The 23,170-nt window shown below is 38.9% G+C and overlaps 1 protein-coding gene across 1 annotated transcript in view; it reads right to left on the minus strand.

Annotated features, from left to right (window-relative positions):
* Positions 1-22,805, minus strand: part of BAIAP2L1 (BAR/IMD domain containing adaptor protein 2 like 1) — a 39,357-nt gene extending 16,552 nt beyond the window's left edge. The window contains exons 1-3 of the mRNA XM_030484352.1: positions 22,634-22,805; positions 13,496-13,571; positions 9,861-9,947 (exon numbers count right to left, since the gene is read on the minus strand). Coding sequence (XP_030340212.1) covers positions 9,861-9,947; positions 13,496-13,571; positions 22,634-22,684 — 214 coding nt within the window. The 5' untranslated portion in view covers positions 22,685-22,805. The remainder of the gene's footprint in view (positions 1-9,860; positions 9,948-13,495; positions 13,572-22,633) is intronic.
* Positions 22,806-23,170: the final 365 nt, after the last annotated feature.

Here is a 23,170-nt window from a genome sequence, read left to right on the forward strand (position 1 = left end):
TGAAAAATCAGAAAATAAAGGTGGCTAGTAGCAGTCTGCTGCTATTTTCTCTTGGTCCCCCTCTCTCCTAGCAAGTTTCTCACACCCAGCCAGGAGCATACAGCCAATTGGGTAAATTGCCCTGGTGGTGACAGCTCAGCTGTGGCCTCCATCTCCTCAAGGACCTCTGTCTTCTAGTCACAGGCTTATTGTGTTGTTATTGTGTTGGCTGGAAAAATACATTCAGGACCAGCTGTAAGATGATGGCTAGGATTTTACCCCAGATGAATTTCTATCTCTAAAGGGAAAACCAAAAGGCCTAAATACCAAGTCTCTGGAGCTTAGCTGTATGCTATTTGGAATAAAATTTGCTAGAACACATACTTGGCAATACTCTCTTTAACACTTCCCCTGTTGTTAAGGTTACACATTGGTCTCAGTGTGAGGGATAGAATCAAAGAATCCTGCTATTCTAAAATCTTTTCCCCATTTCATAATTAGACAAACAGTGAAGGGACAGATCACAGTTCACTTCCACTGCAGCCTGGCACCTCTTATTTATGATAGCATTTTCTTTTGTAGTTCAGGATCAAAAATCTGTAGTAATTTTTTCCTTGTCCTAAAGCTTTGTTGATGATCAAGTGGAAGAAAATAGTGTAACACAGTAAAACAAAGTACTTGCCCAATATATGAGACACAATTAAAATTTTGATTGTTCTTTAAAGCTTTGGAATATTTAAGTATTAAAAGATACAAGAGCTCCTCAGAAAGTTTAGGACTGTTTATAAAAAAAAGCCATATTCAGTTAAACCCAAAGATCAACTTGCTTTTTAAATATACCTTACTTAGCCTAAAATTAACGCCAAATTCTTTCAGCTTGACACAAGTGATTTTAAAAGGTACTATAAAATTCATACTGTGCACTACATGCTCTAAAGTGGGCAATGAATTGTTCATCAATTAGCTATTCCCACATCAGACTTGACAAGAGTGAATACTAAAGAGACTATCAAGACCATTACGATTTCCAGTTACTCTCAGTTTGTTCTTGGTGTGATGCTCCTATTCCACAGTTTTAAACAAAAACATTACCTTACATTATATTTTAAAGAGGAATGTGACTTTATTACAGTTTTAGCCAGTCTAATTCCCCTTTCTTTCCCAAGCTGTTTTGATCTCTTAGTCAAAAAGATTCAGATTAGATTTTTTTTTAAACCTACCATATCATTGAACAGATGTTAATTAACATGAAATATTCATCTTGTTTCAGATGATGGGTAAGCAGAGTAACTATATTTTAATGTTAAAAAAAAAAGGAAAAGTATATGCCACATAAATAATGCATGAAAAATGGCAAACTTGTTTTTCCACCTGTTACTTTATTACTAATACATACAAAGACTGCTGCAGGCACTTATTTTTTTTTTACCCAAACATATAAAAACACAATATATTAAGGTATGTATGTCTGAGACTGATCTTTCATAGGGCCTTGTAAGTCTTATATACAATAACTTTTCATACTTGAGCTGCAAGAGTATTAGAAAAGTCACTTGTAATTCTTAGACAAGTCAGGTGCAAAGAAAGTAAGTTACAATACAACCACAAGCCTGAACTTGCCTGTATGAAGCCTTGCTGGCTTTAGGCAGATTAGTTCAGGAAGATCATACAACAGAGCTAATCTCTGTTTTTCAGCAGGACTGGAACAAACAAATTACACTAAACAGCAAAACCTGAAGTTGACCATGGGTTTCCAGTACTAGAGAGGATAAATATTTAAGTTATCCTTGTGTTACATGAAACTCAATAAAATGCAAGGAATCACTGCAATTTTTATTACAGCCCTTTAGAACTGCTACCAAGTAAATAGTCTGAGCAGTGTCCAAAAGGAAAAAAAAAAAAATCCACACCCAAATCAAGCCAAAAGTTTTGATAAAAGTCTGTCTCAGCAGTCCAAGACAAGTGGGTTTCGCTCCCCCCTGCATTCATGACATCTACAACTGATACTGAATTTTTGTTGCTGAGAAATAATTCATGAGGAAGTGCTGACTGTACATACAAAATATAGTTAGACCTTGAGTTAAAGGACCTACAAGCTAGTTAGATATATGATGTCATTAGCTTTGCAATGTTGTCATTTACTTTCCATTTTCCATCTGTTTCTCTCACTGATTAGACAACTCAGTGTACTTTCTCCACACAGGCGCTCAGACCTGTTTCTTTGCCAACAGACATACCTGGGAGTGGAAGTAGAGAAAAACTATGATTGCTAAGCGTGAGCTGAGAGAAGGGCCTCCTGCCTGCAGGACTACCTCCTGTAGTGCCCCCACCACCTCAGGCCTGTGCTACCTCTGGGTGAGTTTGGAGAGCTGTGGCAAACACACATCCCCCGTGCACACAGAACACCAGTTCTCACACTTTCAAATTACTCTTTTCTAGACAGACACTACCCACAATCTAGAAGACATTGCACGTACACCTCAGGGAAGTTCAGGGCATCCTTTCCAGGGTTTCCACTGCAAGATGACAGATGTCTTCACTATGTATGAGACTCATGCAATTGAAATATGACCAATTATCTAGAATTTGTTCTGAAAAAATAACTGGAAAAATATTACTAAACTCCTATGAATATCTGTTGTCTTTTCTTTCCCTGGTGCTACTGCAATTGTTCCCAAAGACCCTTGTGTACTTTCATATTCTATTCCTCCCTTCAGCCATTTCTAGAACCATAAAATTTGCAGCTTATCTGGAAGTCTTCATAACAGGAGTTATAACAACATGATTGTATCCAGAACAAACTTTTCTTGGGGGTAGTCCCATCAGACCAAGCTGCAATATCCATTTTTAAGCATTTACATACTTTACGTTTAGAAACGAGCCCATCTCTTCTTTACTCCATTTCTTGGTAGGATCATTCCCATTTTATATTTTAGCAGGGAAAGATCATAGAACTTTACAACAACCAGAAGCCCTTAAACTAACAACTGTTTGTTCAGCTTCATTGTGTGATGCCACCTGATCACTCATTGTCCCAGACGTGTTTTGCAGCAACCTGTCGTGCCAATTATTTATTGCTTTGTGATTTTTGTTCCTTTTTAAATTATAGTTCTGGATATCAACATGGTAACAGGTTTCTCTTGCCTTTCTTTTTGGTCTGTAAATAGCACAGTGCCAAGTATTCTTCACTGTTCACAACACTGGCTTGCAGGAGCTTTTGCCAGGCCATTGGCAGGGCACATGCTTATGAATATCTGAATAGTTAAATTGATCTATAAATCAGTGAACATATACAGCTTCCAACAGCTCTGCAATAGATGGTCAGGCAAATTATTGTATGTGAAGTTAAGGTGTTCATATTTAAGAATCTAAGACTGAAGTTTCTGCCAGCAGACTTTTATCAAAAGTTTACATGCAGAATACCAAACATCATACCCCACAATTCTGATTCTAGAGGAGAAAAAAGCCAGTATGATTTGTGGCTTGCTTTAACCTTATAAATGACCTTGAAAAGTAGATCTATAAATAGCAGGAAGTTTCCACTAATCCAGTTACTGTTTTCATCAGTAAAAATGTATCTATGAAGGCTGGCTCATCTCCTTCCAAGGAAAAGCTGGCCTGATCCTAGCTACTTAAACAGCAGCCTCTAAGCTGGTTTCCCAGAAGTTTCCATCAGATGAGGTGCTAAAGGGGTTCTGTAGTTGCTGGCACACTTCACCTCCCTTTCTAGCCAACAGAATCTATTCCAAAAGCAGAACGTTTATACTACAGAAGAGGCTGCACTGCTGCAGTAAGTACAAGGAGACAAGATGTCAGATCTCTTTTCTTTAGTTTAAATGAGCCTGTGAAGGGAAGGGTGCGAGGTGTCATCTTTCTAACACAAGTGAGATAGGATTCCAGCTGAAAGGGTCAATTTATATGCTAAAGTAAGCCAACAACTCCACCTCCCCCCTGCCTCCCCTTTATCTTTTAATTGAAGTGCAACTAGCTACCTTCACCTTAAACAATGGACTTTTCTCTTTTTCTGCTTGGCTTTGTCAATAGTGAGAGTGACAAGTACTGTATCACAGAAGTAGCAAGAGAGTGCTATAGCTTTGGAAAGCACCTGCTCAAGTAGCAATTTTGCTTATCAATCAGGAAGGAAATAGTTTTGAATGACAAATACTTGCAAGAGTGTTTTAAAAAGACAGTATCGCCTTAGTTAAAGTCTGATCAGAAATTTTTCAGCAAGGAGATGTGTTCTTTGTAGCAAAATAAGAATTTTCCAATTCAGTTGCAAAAACTTTTTCTAAGTTGGCCACTTAAAGCTTGGTTTCTGATACAGAAAATCTCTCATTTCTGCAAATAGAGATGAGGAGAGAAAACAGTCTACAGAGTTTCTCTTAGTTGCAAATGTAAAATGAACTGGGTATCACTGAAAAAAAAAACCAAAAACCAAATAGAACTCTATAGATTGAACTTCACACCACTGATTACATTAGTATTAAATTTACATTGTTATCAAATCACTAATTGTTAGTTTGCTTTTAAAAAAAGGCTAGAAAACAGTTACCAAAGGATCTCCATGATCCTGTTAGAAGTTACTCAAGAGCTCCAACTTACCAGCTTAGTCACATGGATTCATAAGAAATGCTAACTATTGGAGAGCTTGCAGGCCTAGTTACTAATCCTTAGTTTATTCTCTTATCTCACTGATGGTTTATCAGCCTTGACTCTCAAACTAATATGCAGTTACCCCAAGAACTACAGACATTTGGCTAACTGCAGAGAAGTATAAGGGCCCTCAGAAAAGGAAATGTGCATATAGAGAACCCTGCCCCCCGTTATCCATATCGTAGTATTACTGTAGTTCCAGGATTACTATGTGTATTACTATGTCACTTCACAATTGAGATTTTGTATTTGACAAAACTGTGGAGACCTTTACAATTTTACCAGTTTGTGAGCAAACCTGCACTTCGCAGTGTGGTCAAAGACTGTCTTTTATACCCAAAAAACAGTCCTTTCTTCTGTGCACGAGAGGAACACCCAGTTCAGGGCTCATCCCCTGACCAGCAAGAATTACACTTACTCTGTGCACCACTAGAAGTTTCCAGCATTTTTTCTCCCCACCTTTCCCTGTCTTGTCACTACCAAAACACAGAGCAATCTTTTACTCCAATGCAGGCTTCTTTAGGTTACTTCTAGTGGTTTTTAACCAGAAAATTTCTCCTGAAAAGAACCCATATGTTTCCACATTCTTATATTCCAGACTGCACATGAGCATCAGCTTTTGCATACCTGTTTCCAAGTAAGTTTGAACAGAATGAGACTATGAAAACAATAAGCCTAGATCAGAGTAACCTTTAAACAAATTAACCAGTCTTGGTTAGATTAGGGAAAAGATTTTGTCTCCTCTGATTTTCCTTTGAACAGGCTGAACTTGCACTTTAGTTCCACTGGGCAAGACCACCCAATGTGATATTTTTCTTACAGTTGGACTTTTTATGTTTTGACAAGCAATGAATAATATACACTGAGTAGTTCTTGAGCAATAAGCTCTACGTACGGACCCACGATGTAACTATGGTGACTGCTATAGATACAGTTGCCACAAAACAAACTGGGACTTTACACCCGCAATATAATGAGTTGTAGCTACAATAACTGGCAGCTGCTAAAGGGGATAGTTGGGAGGATACGAGAAGTAGTATTCATTGAGTGAGCAAGAAATAACTTCCCGATTCCTTGAGCAAGTGAAGGCAACAAAGCCAGTGTTACTAGAAGAGAGTTTATTACAATTATAACTACTAAAAATCAGTACGACAAAGCCTCATAGACCCATATTTTGGGCAAGACAAAAAACGATTAGCAACACAACATGGAAGTTACTATTTTAACAGTGTATCAGTGGTATAGGATCTACATGAAATTACTGAAACCCCAAATTTTACTATGCTGATGTGGTATGCTGAAATTGGAATATTATGAAATCTTAACATTTTTATATGTGCAGTTTCTTGTTTCCTGTCTTTGCTTCCTAGTAGGTTTTACAAAAGATGTCTAGGAAAGAAAGATATGCAAATTCCATATTGCAGAATAACCTGAACCACATAAATTCAGGTTATGTTCTTAAATGCCAAGTCTGAGGGACTACAAGCTTAGAATTTTAGGGAAATAAAAAAATTAGAAGGAATGTTGACCTAAATCAACTTACCCCTTATTCATAAGGATTGTATTATGAATGCAGTATATTCTTCTACTTCCTCAACTTATATTAAGTTATTCTGTATTAAAATGATTCAGAGAGCTTCAACCAGACTTGAAAGATACAGATACTTGGTACAAAAGCTCCAAATCAGCTGGAATATCCAGGTTTCCATTTAATTCTCATTTCCCTATTCTGCTCCAATCTCATACCACAGAAGAAAAGCACTTTCTGGTATTTCTGCTTGATTTTTTACCCCACTACTTCTTTTCCCTCTATGCATTTTACCCTCTGCTTCCAAAACTTTCTCTCCTATTTCTCTTCCATTTCTGTTTCTACGCTGCTGTGGGGGTTGGTATCCATTTTACTGTTTCATTACAGGAAGACCATGGTATGCATTTCCTTGTGAGAAGGGAGGATTGACTGTGGTTTTGATACAAATCTTTACATCACACTTGGCAGTAAATACACTCTAGGTCACCCAGCAGGTTTCAGTTTGAACTGTAAGGTGACTCAGTGCAATATGCCAGTAAAGATCCTCCATAAATTCTAAAGAATGTTGGGTTTTGCCATCTGAGCCTTGAGTCCTTTCGTAATAAAGTGGAAGAAGCTTAATTCAACATGACTGAATTTACATTACATGACAAAATTTACATTATTTTTCATCTGTCACTACTAAAGGTGAAGTCACTATAGGAAAGACGTTGTTCCTGCCTAATTCCCCTGTTCATTATTCAGAATGCTGATTTTACTATGACCTGTGTCTGCCAAAGTTACAGCTTGATATGCTAGCTATCAGAGAAAGGGGAAAAGGGGGAAATCTTGTTCTAACACCTTTTCACAGTCATAAAGTACCTAATGGCTGATGGGCAAAACACAGAGCTAACGGAGCGGGCATCTACATTTAAGATAAGTCGAAGAAAATTACTTGGCAGCTACACTTTCTCATCATTTCTGCTGTAGATAATACAGATGATTGTGGATTTCAGACTACCGTGAAGTTTTGCCGTCCATAAGCCGAATTGTCCTGATGGTGGTTACATTGGTAAGCCATGGAGGGGAGGGGCTTGTTTGTTTTTAAACAGATTTGTTTCAAGCATTAGTTTGAATGTTGCAATTTTTTGTTACTCAAATGAAAACATTTACATTTTCTGGTTGTCCAAAGACCTAAACACTGGAAATCTAGATCACAGTACCTCAATTTATGATCATATATTAAAGCATTCTCAAATGCTTTAAACCTTGACACTGTTGGTTTATCTAATTCATCAGGAAGAATCCAGATAACATCTTAAGTACTAAAAAAAAAATATAATGATCTCCTACTGACATCTGTGGGAATGTTGCTATTGGTTTCAGTTAATGAAGGATGCAGCAAGAGGCCTTATATTATAATTTTAAGCAAGGGAAAAGTAAAATATTACAGAAATATTCCAGATAATATGCACACATAAAGATAGGGAAATTGCTCCTCTGCTTCCTTGCCAGTCACCTTTAGTCTGCAGCTCTTGTAAAATAAGCTACTGTGTCTGCTCACTTGAAGCTCAGGAGAACACAATTCTAGAAAAGCAGTTCACAGGCATATCACAAAACTTAACTGATGGCTACTGACCTCTTTTTTTGGCAAAGGTAACAGAAGTATTATGCACAATAGAGCTGCTAGTGATCAACAACATGTCTTATGGCAAGTCTATAGGAACTCACAGAAGAGACGACTCCGCAGTGGGCTGCACCTACAGTAACTCTCCTGGGGTTTAACAGGGTCCACAACCAAGCAAGCATCAGTAAGGTTTGATCTAGTCTTTACACATCTGATACTCCTTAGCATGGATTCTAGTATTTTTTAAATACTAAAATGTGCAGTAAATTCTCTTTTCTTTTTAAGCAGAGATACTTAGAGCCATCTGGGGTGTATCACATTTCTTTGCTAAATAGTTCAGTATTGTAGCCCAGCTTCAGAAATATTGAGACTTTTTAAAGAAAATGCAAATGATCTCTCACAGACTCCTAACCACCTTATCCTGCCTTTTCCAATGCTCAGTGACTTTCCTTATCTCTAAATAAAGTATTCTGTCAGAGAGTATATGCTGGAAGGAATCCAGAGCTGCTGTTTTCCTTAAGAAAAGATTTTTCTGCAGTACCAGTTTAAGATGAACAGAAAGAAGTGTTAGAGGCCTGACCCTGAAGGAGGCCATGCTTTCTTAATACAGTGTATCTAGAAAAGGTTTTGTAATTGCAGGGAAGAATTCCTAGTTAAACAAAAATATCATTTGCATCACAATTCTGTCTTGTCCCAATAATAGGGAAAAACAGTTATTTTCAGAATTGAGCTCAAAACAGCCCAATGATAATATTTGCAAAGAAGCAGACAATATCCCACAGTTATATGAAGTTACATAAATAGATGTATTTGACCAACTGCTTGATGGCAAAAATTGTTATTAGGTGTTTGTTGATATTTTTATAAGACTCTGCATTGTTATTACTTTTCACTTGCTCATACTTCTGCTGTTCTATAGTTTGAAACCAGCAGCTCTGCTTTCTGTAAACAGCCTGCAAAGCAAATACAGCAAGTGACTGTGTTAGGACTGTTTGCTTTGTACTGTTTGCTGTTCTGCCGCTCCCAACTTTGAACACACAATGCTCACACTCACACAAAAGTGGTTTCAGAACGAATGATAAAAATGTGTGCAGGCACAGAGAAACCACTGCTCAAGAAGAGGCTTCCCTCAGTTCTGCTTCAGCAGAATCATTAGAAGAAAACATTTAGTAAAAACATCCTTTTTAATCAGCTGAATTAACCTACTCGTGTGAGTTAGAGGAGCAGATGCGTGTGACACATTGACACTCCTACATCGCCCATAATCAAAAGCTCAGACACAAAACACTTTATCAAGGTATTTTTGTCAAAGAGCAAACAAAGGCTTTAAACAAATGTTTCTTCTTTACAGCATAGTTCCTGCTTCTTTCTTTTGTCAGAAATACTACAAATACTTTGATGACAACTTCACTTCTGTAGATTGAGCAGTATCATTTCAACACTAGCCAAAGGGGTACAACATGAAGTGCTGATGACCATCTTCCAAAAATTCAGAAATTATTTTCAGAAAAGTAGAGAACTTGGACTAATTTTACATTAGTGTAAATGTACATCTTTGACTCTACAGTGTCTCTTTCAAAAGCTCAGCTAGAAAATAAATATAATGCATCTGACAACTTTTAGTGATATACTTCATGAAAAACAGTGAAGTAAAACTAAACTCATCCAGAAAATTGCTTTAGTTTAGAACTGCTGTCATACAGTAGGACTCCTCGTGCCAGTATTCTGTGTATTTCAACATTCATCTATGTAGTAAAAATCAAACTACACATTTTCCCATATTTATTATATTATTATAATATTACATGAACTTAAATAGATACTTTTGAAAGCATAGGCAGAAAAATATTCACAAAAGTAAAAAAAAAAATAAAATAAAGAGGAGGTAATTTTTGTCACAACATAAGTGTCTTGAGAAGTAATATACCTCAAAGGAATCTGATCCCTTCCATCTGTGTGTTACATAAGAGCAAAATACTTTTTCTGATCCTTCTCTACTTCACATCAGTGCTGTGAAGTGCCAGCAGGAAAACAAAAATAATGGTTATATTTTAAATGTTGTAAAGTGATCTTAAAAAATGAGATTTCACTTACCTAATTCTTTAGAAACTGGAGAATCAGCCGATATATCCCCAATCTTTGCAAGGCTATCATAATATGCTCTTCCAGCCACTACCATAGCTTGGGAGGGAGAAGAAATAAAAAAGAGTGTTAAAAGTCAAAGTATTTTCCATTATCATTACTTTATGTTCCTATGAAATCTTGTCATCCAGGGCACATAGTAAGAGAGGGGTATAGAGCAGTAAGAAAAAAGTTCCACAAGGCCCTTGGCTACCTGCTGATTTGTGAAACCAGGTGACAAAGACAGAACACCAGACTACGTGAATGAAGTTTCAGCCTGTTGTTTAGTTCCAACTTTCACACATATCCAGAAGAAATGAGTATCCGGTGGGTAGGTTTAGCCATACACCATTGGCCAGGACATAACAAAATTCCTTGGGACAAATAAAACTGTTGGAAAAACCAAAAATGCAGTCCCAAACTTCCTAGAAATGCCAAGGTCTCTGCCCTGTACCGGGGAGCCCGATCACAGATCTGAGAAGTGGCTACTGGCCATGAATCAAGGGACCTACAGTTGCCACAAGGAGCCAGGGAGCCCTTCAAAAGCAAGCCATCATTTAGTAAGTTAGATGAAAGAGTAACTTGCTTCAAAAAACCTATGATAGAATGCAGTTGCTAGGTGTGATAGATTTAAAATAATAGTGAAATGTGAAAGGTTGGATACGGCCACTCCTAAAAATTACCATTTTGGATAACACTGTACAGTCATTATATGTCATCAATGACAAGTTCTTCTCAAAACAATACATTGCAATGTGCAGATGCTATATATAGACACTAACTTTTCCACTTTCCAGAAATTTTAGGACTTAAACGCTAAAATTTCAAAAAGTAAGTCTCTGAAAGATGATGTTCAGGTTATGGAGATAATCCATTTGGTATTCTTTTCTCAATTTTCAACATACCATCAACACCTGAAATCATTATAAACTACATTGTTCAGTAACTTAATGAGCTAAAATGCTGGAAGATCTCTGGCTTCTTGGACAGACATGAAAAACTAGCACTGATACATACAGTTTCTGCACAGAGTTATTTTGACAGCCCAGGAAAGTGCCTACTTTTATCTTCATCACTGAACTCTGGATGGCAGAGAAAATCAGTATTCCAAGTACCTTAAGCAATAACACCCTCAGGCAACAGGTGTATATATAGTTCAAGTAGAAATCTGAAGGCTTAACATTCCCAACCAAAAAGACAGACCCTACTTAACACTTGGATGCTCCTCTTTTTATCCCTCCAGGACAGTTCCCCCCCTCTTATTCTTTATAGTTGGGGTTTAACAATTCCAGTTTTCCGGGAACTAATAAGCTCTTCTTATATATCACTGAGGTTTCAGTTATTCTCAGTTAATCATTTCCTGGTTATAGCTATTTTAACAGCAAAGCCAGCTGTGCTAGAATGAGCACAGAAACATCAACATTCAAACTGCAAGGAGGCCAGTAAGAAACATTTTACGTATGTAGTAGATATACAGTTGTTGCCTTGCATCTGCACAGTATCTAGAACTGATCTGCACACTGCAAAGAAATAGCAAGTACAAACTGGCAAGTACCTTTTCAACCTAAAGTAGAAGCCAAGCAGACTCTCACTGCTGACTTTAGAATACTTTTTTTCTGAGAGGAACATACTTGGCAATTGCCAACTACAGTATTTTAGGTCTGTATTTTCTAATTTTTACTAGCAAAGGTGACATCTTTGGTTACTTAACTATATTCACTGAAACTCTTCCAGATGAAACAATTATTATTTTTCAGGCTGTATTGTTTTAGACAAGAGTAATTTCTAAGCTGTGTCTCACAGGTGGTCTATGTTCAAACGTTCTGGACAGAATAATATACTGGTGCTACTGAGGGAGCAAACAGTATGCCACCCATATGCAAAGATTTTATGCCATTCCAACTCTTCCTACCTAATGTTTTCTGAAGATAGCCCCAAGTGAATCTTTTGTCTTAATACAGGCACTAAACCAGGAAGAAAGTGTATGATTTCTCCTGTGCTAATCAAGCTACATCAAGAACTCCACTTGTGTAGTCTTTTCACCAGTTCTATGGCTAGTAAATGACTTCTGCAGAAAAGGAATTTTGACCTTTTATGTTCAAGATAGATGTATAAAAATACATTATAAATCTATCAGAAGGTCTTCTAAGTTTAACGTTGTCAGCCTACTCTGACTTGTTTGGAAATCTGCATAGTATTTGTTTAGCAACAGAGTATTTACTCCTTGTTACAGACCTATTTATACCACTCAGAACTGATAGAGAAAAGATTAACAATTTATGAGAGTCCAAAGATGACTTTCATGTCGTTTCTCAACAGTTGTTGCAACATTGTAAACATTTATTAATTTGAAATTAAGTATTCATGCTAGATATGCTTTATCGGCCAGTCTTAAAAGACAAACTTGCTAGACCACCATTCCCATCAGCTTCTGCAGTGCTGCTGTGCACAATTATGTTGCGATTTACTGATGACAAACTGAATTAAAAGAGAAGCAGCACAATGTAACTTATCAACAGTAAAGTATGTGAAAAGCAGAACCTTCAGAAACTGGTATAAAAATTTTTCAGTCAATCATGGAAATACTTGTTATTACTTCTGGTACTACGTATAATCCCTAAGCTTAGGTATTCGGTAACGATAACATTAATCCATCAGGTTAGGCATTACTGCATGTAAGTCAGCATTTCCCTATTTTCATCTCCAACAGGTTTTAGTTTTGTCTTCTTCTCAAGCCTGGTCTAAAATTTGCATGAAGAGAGATTTCAATGTCTATTTGGCTATGCACTACTTCTGCAGTATCACATTTCTCAGAGTACTAGATTACACGTAGGGAAAAGATATGCCACAGACTTGAATGAGGCAAAATTAGAGAGATTTTTACATCGCTTTAATATGGTATCAAGCAGCTCAACAGGTCTGCAGAGGTGCAATGGAGCAAGCTCTAACAGGTCCTACAGTATGAGCTTTGGGAATCCAGGGCCCAGTGCTGGAAACCCATTCTTAGGTAGACAGCTTCTGTGAAGTCAGTAATGGAAGTAAACATCCATGTTACAAGAAGTTTGAGAGTCTGGGTCCTTGGATTCAAGCTTATTCATTCTGATTTTGACTCCATTAAAAAGATATAATCAGGTTTAGTATGGACAAGGAAAAAAAAAGTTATCCCACTCTTGCAACTCTTATTCATTCAAGTTGTTCTGCTCACAGGGTTTCTTAGGTAGTGATGTGTATAGGGGCACAGGAAGAGCTCTAAGAATGTGAAACAGCTTTGGAAGATATTTCCAGAGAAAAAATAAAACAACTAATTTACGTAACTTGGTTTTTTTTTTCCCCTTTTATATTGTTATACTAATGTGTGTTATTTACACTTGATGTTCAGTTTGTTTTGCGGTAGCTCTGTGCTTAAGTGTTTGAGATGCAGCTGCTGCAGGACAGTTAAACCCCATGTGGAGCGAGTACATATATATTTGTGCTTTTTTGGGTTTTTTTCCTAATTAAAAACATCCAAAGTTCAACTTAGAAATTAAGCTTATACACAACCCTCATATCCAATATGCATATTTAAATGAAATAAATATTATTTTAAAGTTAGCACCGAGAAGACTTACCATTAACAGCTTTTTCATAGTTCTTTCCCAGATTTATTAAATTCCTCAGTCCTGGATTGAACTGTTCCATAACATTCTAGGGAACAGAAAAAAAGATCTGTGTTATAACCAAGGCAGTTTAACCATGGATGGAAGTATTTATCTCAGTGTCACTTCGGTCTGTTTTAGGTTCCATATGTACAGCGGAAACCTGAAAGGTCTGTGGATGGGTGAAAAATTTGGGAGGAAGAGCAAAGGATGGAAGGGAGAAGAAACTGAGCAGTTAAGATCAACAAACAGGAAAAAGAAAAGGTAAACTATTTCCATAGGGGTAAAAATAATCTGGCTGTTCATAATACAAAAAGATGTCAAGTATGTGATCAAAGTTTGCACAGATCCTTCTCTTGTGGTAGGTGATGGTGAAATAAAAGTGAGAGAAAAACCTTTACCCACTAACTGTTTTATGAAGTCAGACAGTAACAAAACGTTGATTTGAGTTCTTTTTGTGCCCCTGCTCTGAGCTGAAAAAAACCTATAATGCTGGGAAAAGAGAAAAAAGAAAAGAAATTCACCAGGTAACCGATCAGGGGAAGACAAGCGCTTTATTTATCTTTTCTAAGTTACAGATAGCATTAAGGGAAATCAGTTGGGGTTTTTTGTTTGTTTGAAAATGCTGCATTTCCGTGTGCAAAGCTGTAGTCCTTTCAGCAAGAAAATTAAAATGACGACCTTATTTAAATAGGAGAAAAAAAAACCACTGCAGCTGCTTTGGCTGTTAAATACAATTATTGGCTGAAACAACCAGAATCTGAAATCCAGCAGCTCCAAGCACGACTACTCTCATACCAAGCAAATTCTGTGAACTGATGAAGTGGTAGAAATTGCGACTGGCGGTTTCACACTGCAAGAAAATAGCTACACTGTTAAATAGAAATGTTTCAAATCTTTGCAAAAAGTAGAAAATAAGTTAAGCCATGAAGCATATATTCAAATTTGAACTTGCCCAGAGTTGGGGGGTGATGAAGAAAGAAGCAGCAGCTTTTGCTCACCCAAAAAAGAAAATCACCCACAAAGTTGAATTGTCCCTACTCATAGGAAAAGTTCGGTTTCCCTCCTTCTGGTCAGAGACAGTAACTCCCCCCCAAATCAATATTCCAAAATTACCTTTATGTTGTTATTAGCACTGAAAAAAAAGAAAAGCTGATATGCTGATAGAAATGCAGTAGTTACTCACTCTTTGGAATCGTGCCCTTTAAGATGTCTCAAACACATGTAGCATAAATAGCGGTATTCCAAAATACTGGATGTTGCAATTAACTTTTGAACAATGCTAAGTAAGTTTGAAAGAGAGCCCTCTGAGCTTCACTTACTTGGTGGTTTCTTGGTTTCCTCAGGTAGAATCACTATTTGAATTGAAGCCACAGCATGTTTTGTTTAACAAAACCCCCTTTGCATGTATGTAAATAACTACCTCGAACAAGTATTCTAGAATTTGCCATATGCGCCTGGTTATTTAATAGTCAAGTAACTGCAATGTTTTAATCCTTTCTTTTCTCTCTTCCATACAAACTACAGTTTCATGTAACAGTAGCTGCTGAGTCTCAGGAACAATTTGGTAATGAGTATTTTGTATTAGATTTATTTTTAACAGAAGCCCTGTATTTCCACAGAGGAAAAACTTTAAAGTTTTTGCAGCTTCTAGACCTTGTTTTCCTAAAATCTTCCTAACAAAACTATAGCTGTGACATTACACTGTAAAATTTTATTGTCATGAGATACCTGAAGACATCCTTCTGCTATTCTTACTACTTTATGACAGTATTTTTATGACACAATTCACATGTTTCTAGATACTGTTCACACAGCAGAACTTTCAAGTTCAAGGAATTCAAAACAGATGCTTTCTGTTTACAAGAAATACAAAACACAGACAAGTGAAATAGTATCAAGTTTTTGTCTGTTATACTACTAACAGAATGAAAATATTTCTATTTAGTACATACACGGATCCAGAAAGAACAGGAATATCATCATCACATTTGTCTTGTTTTCAGCCAAGGTCATTCAGACAGAACTTTATTATTATTTTTCAAATATAGTGCTATACCTGAACTCCAGTCAATTTAAAAACTGAAGAAAAGAATTAGCTCCAGATTTCACCAATGCTACTTTAGCAGTCATGTTGAGTAAAAATAATATAGGTATTAAAACCCCCCCCCCAAAAAAAAAAAACCCTATTAGTTTCTGATGGTGGTGTAGTGTATATGACATCAAAAGCAGACACAGAACAAGAATACCTAGCCCCACTGCCTTTATTTGTACAAATTAAATGCAACTGGGATTTATTTCTGGTCTACACCATTAAACTCTTACCCACCCAAACACGATCACTGCAAACAAACTACCTAGTGTCCTCAGGCCCTTGATTTGTGTTACCTCACAAACCACATCCAGAAATCATTTGGGAAAGTGTGTTTCAGGTTGGGCCAACAATGCCAAGGGCTATTCTAACAACAGTATGGAATTTCGAGCTCTGGTGTCTGGGAACATCCCTCCTCCTGCCCCAACTCTTTAATTTACTACTGTAAATGTTGCTGCTGTGCCTCTTTTGCCCTCCCTGCAGCTGAGGCAGTGCCACTGTGAGGCTTTTGTTCCAAGGGGTGTCTCTTGCTGTTTCAACATTTTGCCATTCCTTCTCAGCAGTGTACGAAAAATGATGTCTCTTGGCATACATGGAATCAGTGAATCACAAGAAAAAAATGGGTGAATTAGGGGATTGTGTTAGGATATAGTCTTGTGTTCCAAGGATATGGAGGGGGAGAAAGGTGTACATGACATAGAAACCATGTGTATCCATGGCAGGTAAGAATCCCAATGCCACCTTGAATCGCCACCCTACACTTAAAATAATTTTCTTGAAAGACAGCTCATGTCCTTGCTTACCCTGCTCCTCACAACAAGGACTTAAAAGTAAAAACCTCACTGCCTCCTACCCAAAATTCTAAGAGTAACATGACAATTATTGGTCTCGAAATACGGATTTTGGAATGACTGTCTTAAGGATTCAGGGGTTGACATTCCAGTTTTCTTGACATCTAATTCAGATTTCAAACAGAAACAGTGATTGCATCCGTGTCATTAGTTGTTTTAATTTCAGAGGAAGTGAACAAAACCCAACAAAAAAATGCCCTCAACAGCTTCCCTCTCTAAAGCCAGATTTCATAGCTCCTTTCACTAGCTGACTCAATACTTACCGGGTACTCATGCAGAGCAGCTATAGATCACACTGTGGAAACACAACAGGTCCACTGAAACACACCAAACTCTGAGGAAGAGCTCCAGTACATCACATCTGCTCAGCATATACATAAAACTGCTCGAAAGTTGAAGAAACAATTTATAGCTCAGTGCCTTTGGAAGATGAAAGGCACACAACTAACGGATCTTTTCTCCATCAGACCAAGCAGCCTCTGGAAGCTTTTCAGCCTTTGCACTGCCACAGTGGTTGATTGTTAGCAGAAGCGTCTGCACCAGTGAATGCCCGAGAAGCAGTAAAAACCTTTGCAATGGAAATTCCCCTTTGGAATTTGCTTGGTTTAATGCAGGGTATGGTTAGCTCATCCTCACAGCACTGTGTAAGCCTCATCTACTTTCCTACTAAGAGTCTGTGTTTGATAGACTTAGCTCCCACCACTCCCACCCTGCTGGGTCTCCAAGATGATCTAATGAAATAATTCTTAGATGATTTTCCTCTCTTCAATATTATAAAGAAGCATAATACGTATCTTTTTCTTCCTAAATTCTCAAAGCAAAGAAAAACCTGGCTGTGCTTCTAGTGCTCTTTTTATATAGTTAATCACTGCTGCTGCCTCTGAAGTACTGCCCAGGAAGATGTATCTAAAGCACATTTTCAAAAGGAAAACTGTCACTGGCAACACCCTCTTCAGGACTAGGTATAAATTTTATAATTGCCAAGACATTTCAGATCAGTTAAAATGATTGTAATATTTTGTTCAGCTTCGTAAGTTATAGGGGAAAAAAGCCACTCAAATCAATCTATATAGCTATTTTTTTCTTACGATGTCTTAGCTTTATAGCTTCTCTTGCAGTCTAAGGAAAAGGTAATGAAAATGAGTGGGGCTGAACACCAGTGCAAAACTGCAAGTCATACACTGCAGCCAGATCTCAAAATTTCTAAAACAGCAGAGACAGAGGAACAAAGAATTTGTGATCAAGACAACCACTAATTTAAAATTATCAAGTCTCAGAAAATATCACAATCCTGTTAAGTGCCATGCTGTACAATGACATGGGAATAAAACGTTTATCTTAATCCAAATAGACATCACAAAGTAAGAAAAAACCTGGGAGAGACAAAATGGTTCAGAACACATCATTTGTCTGTGCAGTGAGGGACACACACTCGGCCTCCTAATTGTCAATGTAGTGCCCTATATTCTAGTGACACACTACCTCGCATGAACAGAATAATTAACCAGAAGAGAAGAGGAGGCACATGATCAGCTCCTACAGCTTTCTATTATTTAGGATGAATGGAAATAAAGGGAAACACTTTCAAAACAGGCAACAGGAAACATCTTTGTATGTTGAGAATTTTAGAGTTGGCAAAAGTGACCTTCCAAGAAAAAGCACGAGATAAACCTACTCTGGTCATTTGAGTCATTAAATCCTCATATAATCCGGTATAAGAGTTGCTGTATGCCTTTCACCACATGAAGCCAATGTGAGTTAACCAGCCTGGTAGAAAGGAGCTGACTGCAGCCTTGTATTTCCACTTGTAGTGTGTAGGTATTACATCTTCCGTGGTTCCTGATAGTGATATAAACAACATTAATCTTCAAAACAAATGACAGCCATTGTAAAAGTGCCTTCCTGTAAATGCTCAGCTTTGCTTTTTACTTAAAGACACACCTCGCAGAACAATAGCTCAGCAGGTATATGAGTACAACTAAACAATGCATAGACTCCCTGTAGCTTCAAGTTTACATCCTGCAGGCACTTTTGCAAGAGTGGATAACAATGTATTTGGGTGGAAATCTGAAACTATAGAACTGGCACTGAAAAAGCAGATCTTGATGTCTAACATTACTCAAATTACTATCACTGTATATATTTATAGCTAAAATTTGTATAGCTACTACTAAGTTAAATTGTTATCCCTCAACTTAGAAAACAATAAAATTAAGTTTTTGGAAAAAGTCTTCAGTGTCTATGTCTGAAAACCTACTTGAGAAGATCTGAAGAGCCATGTAGAAGGTAAATCATATTGTGCTCTACTGTACTTGGAGTGTTTTATACATTATTGTATTTCATTTCCTCCTTTAGCTTTTGAAATCCACAATACAGTTTTCATAAGGGTGTGATTAAGCTCCCAACATATCTCACGTTAAGCTATCTCAGCTGTAAATTAGCTTAATATTGTTTTAAAACAGGTTTAACAGAAGGAAAAAAGATCAGGATGCCAGTGTTTATTCAAAAAGACTGATTCTTATGACTAATTATTAGTCAGCTTGACGGAACATTTCTTGCTGAATACAGCAATAAATCATCCATCAGTGCATTCAAATACAAACTTTTTCAGGTTATGAACACACGACCCAGGATAGACTCTAAGTAGGAATAACTCTAAGTAAGGTCAAAAGAGATAGTTTGCGCTAAGACAGAACTGGACTTTATACACGTATGAACTCCCAAAGGCTCCTCTTCCCCCAAGTTAGATTTATGTTTCAGTGATGCAAAATAACAGCCTTACTGCAGCAAGTGCTAGGACCACAAGTGAATTTTAATTTTGGTAAATAAGTCTGGTAGTTTAATCTCATAGCAAATCTTTTTAAAAACACAAGAACATGGAATTTAGGACTTGAATTTATCAGATATATTTTCATGATAAAACAATATAGCCTAGCAAAATAATTCTACATGCTCCTCAGGAGAACACAGCATTCCACTGAATAAAGGTTGTTTTGGTGCCCCCCCTTTTATTTCTAATTACACTTTGGTTGATAATCAAAATTTCTGGGTAAGATTTACCTGAATACAAAGAAATAAATCTTTAAAATCCAAGATTACCAACATCAGTGAGTTACAGCTATCACACTATTATCAAGTGCTCTGGAAACCTCAAACCACAGGAGCAATAAGGGAGCTGCCTACCCAGCCCTTTGACCACATAGACAGAATGACAGGTCTGTAACTCAGTACTTTCCTGTTTTGTCCCCTTTCCCCTGCACTGTGCATATCACAGTTGGATGCCAAATAGTTTTCCCCCACATACGGCAGATGAAAACGAAGCTGTATGAGCTGCAGTGACACACCAACACGTAACGTCTTTCCTGGGGTTACCAACTGACACAGTCTGTGTGAGGGGGTCGTACAACGTCCCCCCAGAGCACACCACATGGCTGCAGTGAGTTCAAGGGCAGGGCAGTGTCATACCAGAGAACCCCTCAGCAGCTCATTGGTAAAAGGGAGGCTGTGGCCCTCTTTAGTCATAGGCTTCCACACCCTTCGGCTTCATTTTGCACGTGCCATTCCTATCATGCATTAAAGTGATTCTTCAGGTATTACATAAAGACTAAATGTCAGCCTTGATTTTTGTGTGTGCACACACACATATTTGTGGATTATGTTGTTTATTTAGTCAGGTTAGCTGAAAATAATAAAATGTTGAGGTATTCACTTTCTGATGTTGTTGCCAATGGAAAGGATGAACAAGGTAAAAATACAAGGTCATTACTTAGCTACCTGATGACTTCTGTAAGTATATTTTGAAGCTTTGCATAACATGGGTTACTATGTATTTAATAAATCCAGTGGATTAGCACTGTAAGAAAGGAAAAAAAGAAAGCAGACTAGCATGGCATTCAATTTCATTCTCTATTATTTTTCCAGGTCACCCAAAAGTTGATTGGTTTTTTGAGAAGTCAGAAGCCTGTGTTTGGTCCTGCAGCACACAGATGCCATCACTACACCACACTGAATTGGTTTCCGCAGACCAAGCCCTTCTTCTTACTAGTAGGAGAAACACAAACACTGCTCCTGATTTTATCATTACCAGCATGATGTTTTAACTACTGGATTGCTAGAATGGCAAACAGCAAGAGCAGAAGTTCCATGTGCATTATTGAGCAAAGGAGAGCACGCTCACCTTGCAGACTAAAGCACAGCACAAAGAGGTGTTCATTTGTTTTAGACGAGGGAGCTGTGATTAGTCACTGCAAATGCCAAATACAGAGACTAGTGCTCCCTGCCCTTTAGAAGAACTATTTTCAAGATTTCAACTATGATATAGAAATAACTGCTTTAAAGTAGACCCAGAATCCATTCTCTATCTGAAGCAGCCTTTATACCTTATCTGGATAAAGTTTCAACTTTTAATGAGGGCAGGGCAGAAAGGTTTCCAGGCCTGTGAGTATGAGCTATGTGATGCAATGCACCAGGTCGCTCAAAATACCCACATAGAAGACATTTCATCACACTGTCAACATTAACTTTGGATTACTGGGTTTTTGCTGGTTATTTCAGTCTTAAGTATTCCCTATGAATTAGTTAAAAACAAAAAAAACAACAAAAGGGTAAACTTTCCCAGGAAATAAGTACTGAATAACAGGGAAGGTTTTGTTTATTTAGGGGTCTGTCATCTTTTAAAGCCTATTTCATATTATACCTGTTAAATCACACAGGAGATTTTCTTCCTTCTCCTCTGTAAAGCTGTTATAGCTACATTCTGGAAGTCAATAGACAGGGTAAGACATTCCTTTGTCGGCACAGCCCTGAACAGTCAACTTTCCACATTTCTGTCCTGTGAGCCTGTATTTACAGGCTGTTCTTCTGAGAAAGAGGAATTTATATTTGCTTATGGCCTTGCCATGAATGTAACTGATATCACCAATCACCAGACCATTTAAGATGACCTGCACCAATTCTAGAGGACAAAATTTATAGCCAAGTAATCTCTTTCTTTTCCAGTAGTTTTGCATGAATTTGGCATCTAAGTTCAAAGAAAACAACTAGCAAATACAACATGACACCAATATAACTGGACTACTTGAAGGAGTAAAGTTACCTTATGTGTGTTGGAGAACAACAAAATTAACAGTAAAATAATCCAGTAAATGTTTTCAGAGACCTTTAAATGACAACATCTTCAGAAATATGAAAACATTCATTAGTAAACTAGTAAGATTTAACTGTAAAACAGAACAATCCCCCAGAAAGCTTTCCTTTGGGCTCAAAGCTGCGAATGCACTGCAGCTGTAAGTTCATTTGCATGATTAAATGCATTTGCAAATTTAAGTGCTTTCTCTAGTACAACACACTGTACAGAACGAAGATTACAGATCCAATGCTGCCATCGCTACTTCACCAAAAGGATGGTTCTTAAGGGAATTTTGCCCAATTAGAATTGGCGTATTTTGGAAGGGCTGAGTTTATAGAGATAAAAAGTTTAAAACAAGTGGCCAGTGCCCATACGCAAAATACTTTTTAATTCTACAAATAGCGAGGCATTTTGGGAAGTTTAAACGTCCGCTGACATAAACTGGACTACCCTCACCCGTCAGCACTCTGAGACAGTGCTAGGGTGTACCTCCATAAATCTGATTATCAGCTCGGGACACAGGTAAGCAACTGAAGTCAGCGCTAAGCCGTTTTTAGGCTCTGGCCCGTACGAAGAAACGGTTCAAGCAGAGGACCACAAGCACCAAGATCTCCAAACCACCTTATCATCAAAACAGACTGCGGGCACTATGGCTCGCTGAAGAACCGAGTCTGCTAGAGAGGGAGAAACCAGCCTGAAAGCCCGCCTTGTCCGGAGCTATCGCTCCTGGCTCTGCGGCCACGAGCAGGACCAGACGGGGCGGGGGAGGGCCTAGCCTCCCGCTGCCTCCGTCCCGGGCCCCTCCGGGTTATTTACGAGCGAGCACCGAGCCGCCTTTGACACACTGGGGCGGGCGAGAGCGCTCGCAGGGGAGGGAAAGAGAAGTTCGCCCCGTTCCTGCGTGAGGAGCCGAGGCTGCGCTGCGCCCTCCCCGCCTTCCTCCGCTCAGCCGACACCGGAGCCGGCCAGCGGGGGCAAAGGTGGCCGCCGTGTCCCCGGGCGAGGCGGCGGCAGGCAGCCCCTCCCCGGCCCATACTCACTTTGTAGGTGCTTTCCGTCAGCTTGTTCACCTCCTCGGGGTCCCGGGACATGGTGCCGGCGGGGAGGCGTCCGGTGAGAAGAACTTCGTCCTCCGGGGAGCGCCTCGGCCCCAGCCCAGCCCGGTCGCAGCAGACTGACCTTCTCCCTCCGCCGCTAAGAAACTGTCAAAAACTTGTGGAACCAGCCGGGCAGCGCCGCTGGGGCGGGGCCTGCGGGGCCGCGGCCGCCTGACGCGGCAGGACTGGCTGGGCGGGCGGGGCCGGGATCGCCTCACCTCGCTTCGCCTCAGCGGGAGGGGCGGGCGGCCCCGCGCCGCCTCTACCTGGGGTGTTGCCGCCACCGCCTGCTTCGTCTGCGGCGCCGCCTTCTCCCCGCCTCCCTTCCCGGGAGCTCCGGCCGGGCCTCGGGGTTCCGGTGGCCGTGGCCCCGCGGAGAGCCCCGGAGTCGAAGCGTAGCCTGTGCCCTGCGGAAGCCTCTTCAGGAGGCAGCAGTGCTGCGGGTACCCAACGAAGTCGGAGGTAAATTCTTCCTCCTAC

This window comes from Strigops habroptila, chromosome 4 (assembly GCF_004027225.2).
Source record: "Strigops habroptila isolate Jane chromosome 4, bStrHab1.2.pri, whole genome shotgun sequence".
NCBI lineage: Eukaryota > Metazoa > Chordata > Aves > Psittaciformes > Psittacidae > Strigops > Strigops habroptila.